Source organism: Aureobasidium namibiae, assembly GCF_000721765.1.
Source record: "Aureobasidium namibiae CBS 147.97 unplaced genomic scaffold scaffold_13, whole genome shotgun sequence".
Lineage (NCBI taxonomy): Eukaryota > Fungi > Ascomycota > Dothideomycetes > Dothideales > Saccotheciaceae > Aureobasidium > Aureobasidium namibiae.
The window spans coordinates 136,502-149,965 of NW_013581196.1; the positions used below are offsets into that span (position 1 = coordinate 136,502).

The 13,464-nt window shown below is 50.3% G+C and overlaps 6 protein-coding genes across 6 annotated transcripts; 2 read left to right on the forward strand and 4 right to left on the reverse strand.

Moving 5' to 3' along the window:
• Window positions 1–13: 13 nt before the first annotated feature.
• On the forward strand, window positions 14–1,158 carry M436DRAFT_83545 (uncharacterized protein; the record flags this gene model as incomplete). Its single annotated transcript, XM_013570189.1, has 3 exons — window positions 14–539; window positions 591–790; window positions 919–1,158. 3 exons carry the CDS (start codon window positions 14–16, stop codon window positions 1,156–1,158), a joined length of 966 nt encoding a protein of 321 aa, XP_013425643.1.
• Window positions 1,159–1,538: 380 nt separating this feature from the next.
• Window positions 1,539–3,910, reverse strand: M436DRAFT_65408 (uncharacterized protein; the record flags this gene model as incomplete). Its single annotated transcript, XM_013570114.1, has 6 exons — window positions 1,539–2,028; window positions 2,143–2,433; window positions 2,482–2,615; window positions 2,815–2,950; window positions 3,153–3,409; window positions 3,491–3,910. 6 exons carry the CDS (start codon window positions 3,908–3,910, stop codon window positions 1,539–1,541), a joined length of 1,728 nt encoding a protein of 575 aa, XP_013425568.1.
• Window positions 3,911–5,119: 1,209 nt separating this feature from the next.
• On the reverse strand, window positions 5,120–6,515 carry M436DRAFT_65409 (uncharacterized protein; the record flags this gene model as incomplete). Its single annotated transcript, XM_013570115.1, has 2 exons — window positions 5,120–5,573; window positions 5,728–6,515. The coding sequence occupies 2 exons, from the start codon at window positions 6,513–6,515 to the stop codon at window positions 5,120–5,122; spliced, it is 1,242 nt and encodes a 413-aa protein (XP_013425569.1).
• Window positions 6,516–7,649: 1,134 nt separating this feature from the next.
• On the reverse strand, window positions 7,650–8,559 carry M436DRAFT_50991 (Yip1-domain-containing protein; the record flags this gene model as incomplete). Its single annotated transcript, XM_013569986.1, has 3 exons — window positions 7,650–8,350; window positions 8,405–8,456; window positions 8,515–8,559. The coding sequence occupies 3 exons, from the start codon at window positions 8,557–8,559 to the stop codon at window positions 7,650–7,652; spliced, it is 798 nt and encodes a 265-aa protein (XP_013425440.1).
• Window positions 8,560–9,161: 602 nt separating this feature from the next.
• M436DRAFT_51231 (uncharacterized protein) lies at window positions 9,162–10,955 on the forward strand (the record flags this gene model as incomplete). Its single annotated transcript, XM_013570028.1, has 1 exon — window positions 9,162–10,955. The coding sequence occupies one exon, from the start codon at window positions 9,162–9,164 to the stop codon at window positions 10,953–10,955; it is 1,794 nt and encodes a 597-aa protein (XP_013425482.1).
• Window positions 10,956–11,269: 314 nt separating this feature from the next.
• Window positions 11,270–12,989, reverse strand: M436DRAFT_83550 (isoaspartyl dipeptidase-like protein; the record flags this gene model as incomplete). The annotated part of the gene is made up of 5 exons (XM_013570190.1): window positions 11,270–11,913; window positions 11,967–12,096; window positions 12,152–12,392; window positions 12,452–12,686; window positions 12,743–12,989. 5 exons carry the CDS (start codon window positions 12,987–12,989, stop codon window positions 11,270–11,272), a joined length of 1,497 nt encoding a protein of 498 aa, XP_013425644.1.
• Window positions 12,990–13,464: the final 475 nt, after the last annotated feature.

The following is a 13,464-nucleotide window of genomic DNA, read 5'->3' on the forward strand; positions in this document are numbered from 1 at the left end:
AGACAAGAAGATAATGCCAGACAAGAAGATAATGCCAGACAAGAAGATAATGCCAGACAAGAAGATAATGCCAGACAAGAAGATAATGCCAGACAAGAACAAAACGCCAGACAAGAAGAAAACGCCAGACAAGAAGCCACCTCCGGGCAAGAAGCCGCCTCCGGATAAGAAGCCACCACCTGACAAGAAACCTGCGCCCGACAAAAAGACATCGCCGGACAAGAAGCCAAAACCGTCTACTCCGCCTCCCACCAAGGCACCATGGAAGTCGCCTCTTAAGAATCCCTTCAAAAAGAAGCCAGCTTCCGACAACAAGCCACCGTCAGACAGAACGTCGTCGCCCGACAAGACGCCAGCTTCTAACCAAAATACACCTTCTACGAAAGAGCCACCGCCCGGACAGAAGCCAGCCGCCGACAAGAAGACGCCACATGACAAGAAGCCAGAGCCCTCCAAGAAACAGCCGTGGAAGCCAACTCTCAACAACCCCTTTGACAAAAGGCCTGCGCAGAAAGGATCCCCTGCAGCTTCGCCATCAGGTCAGCCGTCTTCCAAGACACCATGTACATCGAGGAGCTTACCTTAGAAAGGTAAAGACAGACCGACACCGTCACCCGGCCCGAGCGGCGGATCAACACCAACGCCTCAAGATCTGAAGTTAGCTTGGATGCTTTTACCATTTGCACCTGCTGCTTCGAGTGTCCTAGCTGGCGCCAATACCCCTGAGATCCTGGCAACCTTTCTATTGAGTCTTTTGACTCTGAATGTGGGAGGCGCTATAATGGCGGCTGTACGTGTCGAAAAAGGGGAACAAGCATCCCATTCGGCCAACACGGTTTCTTCGAGCAATGCATTCTCACCGTACAACGCAACGTCGGTCTCTTCTTCTGCACTGAAAAGTAGCAGTAGCAGCAGTAGCGTCAACAGCTCGGTGTCAAGCAGTTCTTCGTGGAGCTCTGTTTCGTCGAGCAATGTATCGTCGAGTTCTTCTTCATCGAGTTCCTCGAGTTCTGCGTCAAGTTCTCCAAGTTCCTCATCCAGCTCTTCAAGTTCTTCATCATCAAGTTCATCCAGTTCTTCTTCATCCAGCAGCTCTTCCTCTTCGAGCAGTTCTTCGTCAAGCAGTTCTTCGTCAAGCAGTTCGAGTGGATAGCCTAGTGGAGAAGGGGAAATGGTTATGTTAGTTATCATCAGGAACGAGTGATCTATTTACACCCCCTCCATCTCTTCGATCTCTGAACACAAGCCTAAACTATTGAATCGTGCATCTTTAGCATGGACCCAGTCGTTACTCATAAGACTAATTTTCTGGAAATGAAAATTATTATTGTATGCACTAACTACGCATCGTGGATGTCCAGGGCAAAGCAGAAAACCCAAGCGCTTAGAAGGAAGAACAGCTGGTTGCTGGAGAAGAATGCCCGAGTCGTCGCTGGACAGGGATTACGAATGCTGATAACGAAAAGAGCTCATTGCTGATGAAGAAAAGGAGGTTTATTGCTGGAATGGAAACGAGGACTTCGTCGCTGGCTCGTACCTTAAACGGAAAGAAGGCGTTGGATGCTGCGGACAGAGTTTGTCGCTGGAGTGAAAAGGCGAAGGTCATTGCTCGAAAAGGAGGTGTGTTGCTTCCAGGGAAGAGGTTGAGAGAGCATCCTGACGTTGAATGCTGATTGCTGGAAGCTGAAAGAAGAAGAATTTAAAGTGCTTGTGATAAAAGGAAACTTTGCTGGTTGCCGGAGTTGCTTGAAATGCACGCCGGGTACTGAGAAGAAACTCGTTTGCCGAGGAAAAGGTCCATCTTCGAACGAGGTGTCCGTTGCTGAAAAGACAACAAGGCTGTCATTGGAAAAAAAGGGCCTGTCGCTGGAAAAGAGCTTGGGTGCATCACTGGAAAAGGCTCGTGGCTGAGCTCGCTGAAGGCGCGTATTGGTCGTTGAAAAAGGAGTATGGTTCGCTTGAAGAATGCATTTGTCCATGGAAACATGCTTGTCGCCGGTGCTCGTCTTTGAAAGATTTCGTTCGCCGCTGGAAAAGGTCTTGTGGATGACTGTCGGCACTTGTGACATTTGCTGAGGGGTTCGAAAGTGTGCAACGCAAGTCCAGGTAAGAGCTTGAGGTATTGGCTCCTGGAAAGCTTACATGCCCAAGAGACCGAAGGCGCCGGCCCTGTCTCTGCACTCGCGGCAGGTAACCGAAGGGCAGTTGCGGCATCTCAGAGCACGACGACGGCGACCGCATTCACCGCAAGGTGCACGACCACGCTCGATCCACCAGTCGTGGCGAACGCAACAGATGCCACCAGCAGGAAGAGGTTCCTCGCGGTTCTGGATAGCGAGGATTTGCTGGAGGTTTCTTTCTGACCACTGCTGGCAGCCACAGGTCTTCCAAGGTGCGCCGCATACATAGCAGAACTGATGGCCACAACGGCAGCTACTTGATTTTAGCGATTGTCAGACAAGATTGTGGAGATAAACATACGTGACATGGTTGCAGCCCATGCTCAGTTGAACCACGGATTTGCAGCGGTTGCAGGTTTGCCATCCTTGAGTTCTGGCAAGAGACTCGAGGCCAGCATCTCCCATGGTACATTTGCCGGTTGGCAGGGGACTGTGCTGTGAGGCGATAGTGCTTCGTCGTGAAACATTGCTCTTAATCAGCTCTCTAGAGCTCAGGGCAACAGCAAAAACAAGCGTAGTAAAGAAATTAAAGATGCTGTTGATATTGCGGTGATGTCGGAGTCATCAATGTCTCAAGGCGCAAAGTCAATGTCGAGTTCTCCGGCTCTGTTACGACATTCGCGACACTTGGTACTTGAGCAACCGCGGCATCTGTAGAAGTGTCGCCGGCGCCAACACTCGTCGCAACAATCGAAGAAATGATACCAGTCATGCTGGTGTGGGAGAAGTTCTTGGTCAATGATCGGTCGCGCGAGATAGAGATCAATGGACTTGAGCCTTGGTAACCGTAGGCTCAGAAGTTCTGCTGATGACTTGATGATTGGGAGAAGTGCAGTGCGAATGAACTGTCTGTGATATCGCGACATGATGATGATGTGGTTGTGGAGATGGTCACTCGCGGAGGTGGCGGATGTTTTGATGGTGATACTCGACTCGCGCCGCGGTCATCTACTTGCGGCATCCGATGACTACTTGCCAATTTTTCTGTATGGATGATGCCTTGAGTACTCCTCTTGAGCTGCGGCGAACTGAATACGGACATGAAGTTCCGACTCCTTCTGAACTTGGCCGTAGGAAACTTCATGGTTGCAGCAGGAAACGGGGAACGTGGACTCCTGACGGATGAATTGCTTGGAAAGTTGATTCAGACATGGGAAGCAATAAGCGTGATCGCATTCAGGGGTAAAGACATTCTCATGCTTATCTCTGCGAACGTCACACTCGGTCATCTATGAAGAGCGTCAACAGTGCATGGAAGTAGCGTAATCAACGCTGTGGGAGACAGCGCCGAGCATCACGAGGTGAGGTACCTGACCAAAAGCTGTTGTGGTCTTTCGCCAGTGCTTCATGCTGTCGTGTTCCAGATGGTATCTCAAGATCATGATGGTCCGGTCGATCTGGGCTGGTGTGTAGTGTCTTCGGTACTTGGGGTTGGTTCCAACGAGAGTCGCGCATAGGCGAAACAGCATGCCCAAGACTTTGACAAGATCCTTCATGTCGGATTTAGCCTGCAGCTGGTGAATGTAGGTGCGAGTCTCAGCAGGTTGATCTTCATGTGCGACTTCCGGAGTGCAATCGAGAACCCTTTCTATCTTGGGCAGAATGATCTCAATCATGTGATTTTTGATCTCTTGGATGTTTGCGATAGTCGCTTCGACTTCTGTAGCGACCTTAACACCAAGCACTTCCACCACTGCGAAGCGCCTGAGCGTCTGCACCAGAGTATCCATTGACAAGAGCTTGCCAGATGACGACAGCGATCCCCTGAATATGCTCGAAGGTGGTATGCAAGACTTCACTGGTGAAGTCGTCGATGCGGCGCTTGATCCTGATGAACAGCATGATACATCTCGATACCCATTGTATCTGTGAAGGCGGCCATGGTGGTCAGCATCGTACTCTCGTAGGCATAGGATCGCTGGTGTTACGTATAAACGTAACTGTATCGACAAGCGGGTCCTGCATGAATGGCTCAGGCTGCATCGGGATGGTAGCCTTAGACAGATTGCCTGACCAGTATTGATCGATGGAATTCAGCGCTCGATCGGCATTAGGAGGAGAGGAGGTATTGAAACGACAATCCTCCGTCTCTTGCCTAGGCTCGAAGAATAAAACAGGGACAGCTCAGCCAATGGGTGTTTTTGGCCCGTGTTAGAGAGAAACGGAGTCTTGAGCGTCAACGGACGACGATCTCAAAGCCTCCAGGCACAAAGAGAATCCATATTTTGGTATATATCTTTCGGCCTGGAAGAGGAGCTTGAGAAGACCAGTCGACGTCCATCGTAGGCAATGTCATTTTTCTCGATCGGCTTTGCAGAAGTGGAGTGAGTCTTGTCGAATTGGAAAGCGTTGACGACAGTAAAGCCGCAACCGCCTACGATCCTTGAATGGCAAAAGCCTGTCCAGTAGGCAGGGTCAAGCACATCGGCGGTATATATAGTGGAACGAACCACCAGCGGGGAATCCGCCAAGCAGATATATATGGAAGCGAAGTCTTTAGTGCGAGCATCGTCGTTAAAGACCCTTGCTTACAAAAAGCCGGTAGAGCGCAATTGAAGGATTCAGCAAGTGGTAGACAGTTTTGTGATGGACTTCGGCTATAGAACGGCCGTTGAGCTCGATTATCAGTTCTTGTCGCCAGTGACCAAGTAGAGAATCATGAGTTGTAATGTGGAGATCCAGATACTGATGTCCAAGGCTGAAGGGGGTGGTAAGCAAGGCTTATATGGCTGGTTGTCAAGCGAAGCAGACAAAAGGACAAAGTGAGTGGTGATAACAAAGTGGACAATTTGTGATTGCTAGTATACAAAGGTGATCAGCAGACCCAGATAAGAAAAGTAGCTTCTAGAATTCATGGTCTGACGTGAGGCTTTTTGAGTAGACACACATCGCTTGCATACAAAGATAGCAAAGTCGATGGGTTGATCCGTTGAAAGTGCTTATCGACGAGCACAATGAACCGGTCTTGGACATTTGAATGCAGGTAAGCCAAATCTTTGCACATTATCCCAAAACTGTTGCGTGAAGTGTTTTGGAAGCCAGTCCATGGGCACAGGAAAATAAGTGATCGGTAGGTTAGCATCAGAGGATGCCCGAATAGGAAACCCGCCTGCTACTAATCCTGTGCCAGGCCAATCTACTATACTGAACCCGTAGGGAGATACCACGCGGTTGGAAATGTTGGCGATTGCGCCGTCGACAAACAAGCACTCATGCGTCCAGCCCAGTTCCGCGTAGCGATAGTCTCGGTAGAAGGGTTCTTTTAATCCAGCGAAGTGAGCAATCCAGAGAGCATGTACAAGTTCGTGGACAAGGGTCATAGCCAATTGGTAGCGAAGGCGAAGCAGACAAGAAGCTTCATCGATCTTGTCAAAGGATGAATACTGCATGGGTCTAGTCTTCGAGCAGAGGATAGAGAGTATGTCCTAATTGATGGATATCGTTGATCCTTTACCACTGTATTCTGAATTAGTTGTTGGTGGCCAGAGTCTGCGAACCGGAGATCGAGAGTGCAGTAGAGGAATGGGATGAACACTGGAACACTTACGAGGGAGTCAGTCCAGGAATTGACGCCTCGGGTATGGTGACTCCAAAAGTTGTATGGTCGTTGGCTCGAGTCTTCTCCATTGCTTCGAACTTGACGATGTCCTTCAATCTCCAGATCTTGTCCCACAGATCCCATAGCTCTTCCTGCTTGACGTTCTGCTTGGCTTCAAATGAGTAGGTCTTCTCACCATCGAAGGGTTCATTAGTGTCGCGGTGCGTACTCTTTTCCAGCATACCGCACAAAAATCCTGACATTACCTTTTCTTCCAGTAGTAAGGTGGCAAGCTGCCAGACAGGTTTGAGCGCATCCCAGTGTGGCGTATAAGTACTGCCTAATTCGTGTAGGTTCCACCTGTCGCGAGAGAAAATGGGGTGGATATAGTACTGTTCTTCCACTGGCGACACGAAATTCCTGGCATCAGTATTGCGCCCAGTTCCTTTGTATTGGCGGAAGGCAACTGCTGGCGTCGTATGTTTGCCATATCCGAATCCTGGATCCGGGTTGGGTTTGGAGGGAAGATTCATATAGCCATTTTGCAACAAAAAGTCGAGACCAAATCCTTTGATCAATGGATCGTCTTCATCAAGGTATGGGTAAGGTACTGTATTGCGAAGAATGGGTAACTTGGGCGAAGCCGGCAACGGTGGTAAAGGTGGAGATAGTCGTGGTGGTCGTGGTGGAGCTGACGAACCGAACAACTCAGCAAACTCTTCTTTGGTGACCGATTGCTTAGAGTCAGTACGCCTGAGAATGGTAACCTTTGGTGATCGGCTGTTTGCTAAGAACATTGTGATCTAAAATTCTAGTGCGTGCGACCAAGTTAAACTCAGATCTTCGTGTGAGCGGGATATAAGGATGCAGCATTCTATATCTAGATATACAGATATCATCCTTGATTACTTGGACTGGCCAGATCTACTGCCGAGAGCAGAGAACAAAGCAGTGGCTCCGGAAGCGGAACACGTTCCACATTCATCTTGACAAAGGATGAGCGAGTCGCCTAGCGACATCAACTATCTAGACGTACTCGCACGATACAATACTCAGCCTGGCTGGGGTAGTATGGTCATTAATTTGTTACGGTCGATGCCCAATGAGGAGGTAGGCTGGTTTCAATGCGGTGAACGAGGGACTGTTGGCGCATCCACCAGAGAATCAATGCCAACTCTCGACAATTTAGTCAGAAAACTGATTCAGAACGATCGAAGCCCTGGATCGTCCTCAAATATAACATGATTTTGCTAGGTACCAAGTTAATGGTGATAAATGATGCTGGGAGGAGGAACTTGATCATAGCATCGACCGCGCTCAAGTCGATTACCTAAGCAAAGGGGTCTGCCAAGATCTTATCAGATGACCGACAATCGCATACACCGAAGCATGTCTGAGATATCTATACCAAAAATCGTGATTCCGCCGGCCCCTTTGCTACTTTGGATTCATTCTGGAGGTGCAGTATAAGTTGCGGGACCACTTTGATACCTCTGACACCGTTGGCCGATAATGATCTGGCTGTCAAGTGGCCTTGATCACACAAGCGCATAGCGACAACGGACGACCAATAAATTCTGCTGGAATATAAAGCTAACTCCAGTCAACGTGTCTCTCAAGTATGGCGATGTTATATCTTGACACACAGCCGGGGGTCCTAGATGCAAGAGTATACGGAAGATATGCCGTAGTGATGGTAATGAAAGGCAAACATTGTCGTCAAGGGGTATGGAAACTTCTAATTGCTACTATCGTACTCGCACCCAGCCATTTGTGAAGGACGTATTCAAAGGATTTGTCAGACCTACAGGCCAAACAACATGCGCGCGGCCTTGTCATCGTCTCCTTTTGGTGCTGCGTCCTTTTTGGCGGGGCTGCCGTGTCTGTCATCAGAATCAGCAACATGTCATTGAAAGGGGATGAGGAAATACTTACGCAAAGAACAAGATCTTGATGGCGAGAGCAAGACCAAAGTGCAGTGCCACAACAACGACCAACAAAATCTTGCTGGTCTTGACATCCGTAGCACTCAGCACAGGATACAGATTCCTGACCAAGAAGACGCCTGAAGCCGCAAGTCCGACGGCAACGAAGACCCAGTTCAAAATGGAGATTGGCGACCAAGAAATCAAGGCCACAGGGATCCAGATGAGGTTCGCATAGCCGTACAGACAGACGCACTCGAGCAAGTTTGCAGATTCAGCTCTGAACCACTTCAAAGCACCCCACAAGGCAACAGGGATGAGGAAGGTGTATCCATAAATCAAGCCTGCAGCGCCAGAGAGCAGGGTAAAGTCGTAGATGAAATGTTTCTTTCCCTCTTTGGCCAAATATTGCGAAATGGTACCTGTGAGGAAGAGGATGACGACGACGGTGGTAGCGATCCAGAAGGGACCGTATAGATCGGGGTTTCCATCTAGCACGTCCAGGAAGTTGGAGAGAGGGAAAATGGCGGCGCGGCAGCGACGAGCGACTTCGGAGGTGTCGACGTCGAAGAATTGGGCGTAGAAGGAAATGCTCCAGAGGTAGTGTTTGCTACTCGTGACCGAGGGGTTACCATTGTTGGAGGTTGGGAGGAATGAGTTGTTGCCTGTGGGCAGCTTGCCACGAGTCGAGTTTGAGGTTTCAAAGTCTACGAGGGTGTGTCAGAGCTTCAGAGGGTATGCGACAAGGCGAGGGAGCGTACTGGACGAGTGGAACTCGAGATCCTCTTGCAGGTCGGTATGACCGAGATCGCCCTGTTGCCATGGTGTCAGTGGATGAGTCGGGTATAGGACAGCACGAAAAAGCACACACCTCTGCGTCGACATCGACTACTACATCGTATCCTCGGTTTGCCATTGCGATGGTTGTGTATGGTGACTACTTGATCTTTGAAGCATAGCTCAAGCTCTCCGGACACGTTCGCGTCGCTTCCACCAAAGTGCTTGCGCGTCGGCCTCAAAACATGCCGATGATGCTCCGACCACTATTTTCCTCTGGAAGCCACCTCATCTCCATCCTCACTCGATTTATCACTGCTGGCGAGCCATCGCCCAGCCCCGTGACAATTCGCATGTACTAGCTTCCACAACACTTGATGCCACACCCCTTTGCTCGTAGATTGCATCATGTAGGTCTCTTCTGCAGGGCTGCCTCGTTTTGTCGCTCTTGGGCCCTTCTCTTCCATCCTTCTTTTCCACACAACACGTCGAAAACACAAATACCTGCCAGTTGTTCTTTCCTGCAGGTCTTCTGTTTCATTGGGTCTACGCACTTGCAACGAAGCCGAGATCCATACCTCCGGCCAGATCTCTTTCCCAGACATTGACGAAAAGTCTAACTAGGCGGAGCGGGGTTGTGCGGCTGCGGAGATGGCACAAAAGACGCGGACTCTTCCTTCTCCGCATATCTCACACCTCCGCATTACACACACACGCCTCGACGACAACCGCCACATTGCAATGCATAACAGTCGTCAAAAGCGTATGCCAATCAACTGCGAGCCATGTCGCATACGCAAGATACGTTGCTCTCGTGATGGCATTCCTTGTGGGACTTGCAAGAGACGCGGTGTTCCATCAGCAAATTGTCTATTTGCTCAACGTCTTTCGCGCGATTCTGTCCAATCTATTCTAGAGCCGACTATGCCCTTATCGCCTATATCTGCGAGTCGATCTCCAGGACAAGCACCCGACGAAGACCTTGTCGCGCGCATCACACGCATCGAGAGAGTGTTGGCGAATCAGCAGCGACAACCTCAAGATCTCGCTGTCAACTTTCCAACCTCCGACAATGGAACTTCGCCCAAGTCTGTCTCAACAGATAGTGTGCCCGGCAGCCAGGGGGCTCTGCAGATGTCAGCATCCGGTCATGTCCGATTTGTTCCGTGTTGGCCTACAACGGAACCAGACGATGAATCTTGCCCTGAGACTTTCGACAGCCTTGTATCACCATTCGGAACGCACTACATGACTAATGGTCTTGGAGTGACCGACATGTTGGCCATGCTGCCGCCATCGAATCTGTGTACTCGGCTAAAGGAAATGTACTTTGAATCCTTCTCTCCTCTGTTCCACGTCTTGCACGATCCAACTTTCCATCAACAATATTTTCAATTTGAGCAAGACCCAGAGTCCGTATCGCTACCTTGGCTTGCACTACTCTTTGCTGTCATCAGCACAGCTTTGAGTGCTTGCGATGCAAACAGTGGTTTCCTTGGCGAACTGAGTCGGCGGCCAACTGTGTCTGCGAAGATTCGCGATTTGTCCGAGAGGTACAGAGCGAGTGCCATGCGCTGCCTCGAGATGGATAACTATCTTTGGCGCCACAACATCACAACCTTGCAGGCGTTGATTATTGTGATCTATGGCATCAATCATAGCCATGGTCAATCTTGGACTCTGCTAGGCTCCACATATCACATGGCACTCTCGCTCGGCTGCCACATCGACCCTTCAAATTTCAAGCTCAATCTCGTAGAATGCGAGGAGAGACGCAGGTGCTGGGCTTGCGTTATGATGCTCTGCACCTTACAAAACACGTCCATGAGAAATTTGGCACCTCATTACAATAGCTCTCACTACTCTGTGCGTATGCCAGCAGACGTCAACGACTTCGACTTGACGCCAGATTCAACTTCACTGCCTATTCACACTGGACGCGCAACTCAAATGTCCTATCTGCTGCTAAAGTTCCGCCTATATGATATTGGGAGCAGGATCTGCTCTCGTGTGCTGAATGCCTCAATAGTCGATCCCAAAGTCACTGTCGAACTTGACAAGGCCCTTATTCACGAACGAGGCCTCTGGAAATCCATATATTCTTATCACTCTCGCCAAGACGAAATCCCCTCATATCACAAGATACATCTCAATATCTTGCATAGCTTTTCACACCAGCTTGCATTGCTACTCCACCGACGAATACTTATGCAAGGTTCTCCAGACCCTTTCCAACAACAGACCGCACGATTGAGAAGTGTTGAGAGTGCGCGAGCGTTGCTCGAGATACACTCATCGCTGCATAACAACCTTGAGTTTGGACCCTTCCAATGGTACAATCGAGGTTTGGGATGTTTCCACACCTTCCACGCTGCGGTCGTATTGATTGCTACGATCTCTGAAGCTAGCGAACCAGATTCAGATTTGCCTGACAGTATCCGTCTGCTGAGAGAATGTGTCGGGCGCTTCGAGGAGCTGGCGGATTTGAGCTTGGTGTGTCGACGTGCAGCCCCAATACTTCGTCGACTACTGTAAGTACTGTGAAGGAATCTTGTTGAAGTGTAAACACTAACTCGACACCCATAGCGCTGGCCTTGGGTTGTCAATGGACTCTGATGATGCCGGCGAAGTGTCGCAGATGCAACGTGGACAAACAACCGACGTAACTATGAATCCACTAGCGGACGATGAGACGGGTAACTTGGATCAGATATTCGATCATCTTGATCCTCAACAGTGGCTCACACCCTCTGCGGTATCTTGGGGTCACTGGGATTTGCCGTTCGATGGTGCTCAGGGGTCTTGATGATGAACGAGAATATGTACAGGAACATTATATTCAAGAACTACTAATACTGCTTCTGCATCGCCCTCTCCACATCTGGATACTCCATGTCTGGTACAATGACATGGCTGTTGTTGTCTTGTCCCGCGACCGGAGGAGGAATATATTCTTTCCTTCCAGCCTTGTGCACTCTGCCGTTGATGCAGATGATGTTCAGCTTGGAGTGGTCTTGCAGGATAGTGATGTCGTCCAAGGGATTGCCATCTATCAAGATGCAGTCCGCAAAGAAGCCTGGCTGGATCTTACCTAGGTTATCGCTGCGCATCATCAGTTTGGCAACACCAGCCGTGGCTGCAATGAGCGCCTCATGTGGTGTGAAGTCGAGTAGCTTCACAAAGTGCTCGAGATCGCGAGCATATGTGCCGTGTGGTGTCCACGCGAAACCGTAGTCGCCACCTGGAAGTACGACTATGCCGCGACGATGCATCTCTCGAAGACCCTTGATGGCTGCGTCTAGCTCGCGTTTGTAGCCAACCTTTTCGGCTTGGGCGTGGCTGTAGCCAAATGCTTCGGCTTCGTTGAGTGTGGCGATCAGCCAGTTGATCGCTGGTGCCACTATGTGCTTGGTCTTTGCGGCTTCCAGCATCTCCATGCCCTCGTCATCGATGTATGAGGCGTGGTATATGGCTTCGACACCGTGTCGAACACCTGAAGGATCTGTTAGACTTCTAACATTCAGCAGAGCGAGTCTGGACACGTACACATCTTGACGGAGTCTCGAGCTCGTGCGTGGGCACACAGGCGTTTGCCATGCTTGTGTGCCTCATCAACACAGGCTGCCGTCTCTTCGTCGGTAAAGTAGCAATCTTGCGCTGAACGAATCTCAGTGATCTGGAACACTTGGTCAATATCGCGGTCCATGTCAGGGTTCTAGACAACAGCTCACCTCTTCGCCAGACATGCTCAGCTTGATGTTGTCAACGCCAATATCCACATGATGGCGAATCACCTCACGCATCTCGTCAGGTCCGTCTGCAAAGGCAGTAATACCAGCGACCAACTCTCCATCTCTGCGAGCCATTTCTTTGCCGTTGGCAAGGTATCTAGGTCCTGGAATGTCGCCGGCGTTGATGGCGTCTCTGATTACTACATCGAGTCGATCTTTTGCTGAAGCTGCACCGAAGCACCTGAGTCAACTTTGTCAATATGGGTCTCGTCGTCTCAGAGAGTGTGTCTGTCATCTTACATGGTATAGCCGGAGTCGATGAAGCATTGCGCGCTCCGCATCGTCAAAAGAGTGTGCTCTTCGACACCCAGGTCTCCCAGACGATCGAGATCTCCACCGTTCCAAGTAAGATGTGTGTGAGCATCGCCCAAGCCTGACATCAAAGTGCGTCCTCGGCCATGGAAGACGCGGACTTTGGAGTCCTTGCTGATTTCGTCGACGTCGGGTACAGTACCCACGTATGTGATTTTCTGACCTATTCTAATGTTAGTCGATGTCGCTGCGCCGCTGGATCGAAGTTATGCTTCTGACCTTCGATCAACACAGCTCCGAGGTAGGGCTCTTTCCCTGTAGAGTCGAGAATGTTCACGTTGAGAAATAGGATCTTGGAGTCTGGATGTGTGCCCTGGATGTCGTAGTCTTTGGGCTGTAGACTCGAGTCCCACGAGACCTGTTCAATCCAGTCCACATTGCGTGGTGGTGAGGCCTTGGCCAACTTTGGGTTTGCGTGCGAATCTGTAGTGGTGAAAGAGTCTGTTCTGTTCGAGTGTGGTGCCATTTTCTGCTGTGGGTGAGATGTGCTTGAGGACGCATGCTTCCACCTCAGACCCGTAACTAACCATATATATGGCGTGGCTACGGTTGTACCTCGAAAGTTCAAACAGCATTGCACATGACACGCAACTCCGCGCTGTGGGGGTGGCGTGCGGGGTGCATGAGGTGGTCTGGTCTACTTCGCGTGCGGTCTGAGTTGGCAATCGCGGATGTCTCAAACTTTGGTATGCGTACCTCCGCCTTTCACCGTCAAGTCCGCTCTACCGCCGCTGCACCTCTGTCCGCGGTTCTGTTCGTCCATGCGAATCTTCTCCGTCTTTTGTGGACTGACTATCCCCGCTTGAGTGTCAGAGTATGTCCGCGCTGCGTGATGACTTCCAACGCTCGACCATGCGGACGATGTGAATTCTGAGTTGTCGAGAGGGGAGTAGCCAGAGTCTCTTCCGAGTCTGCTACACTGTTTTTCCCGTAAACCAGAG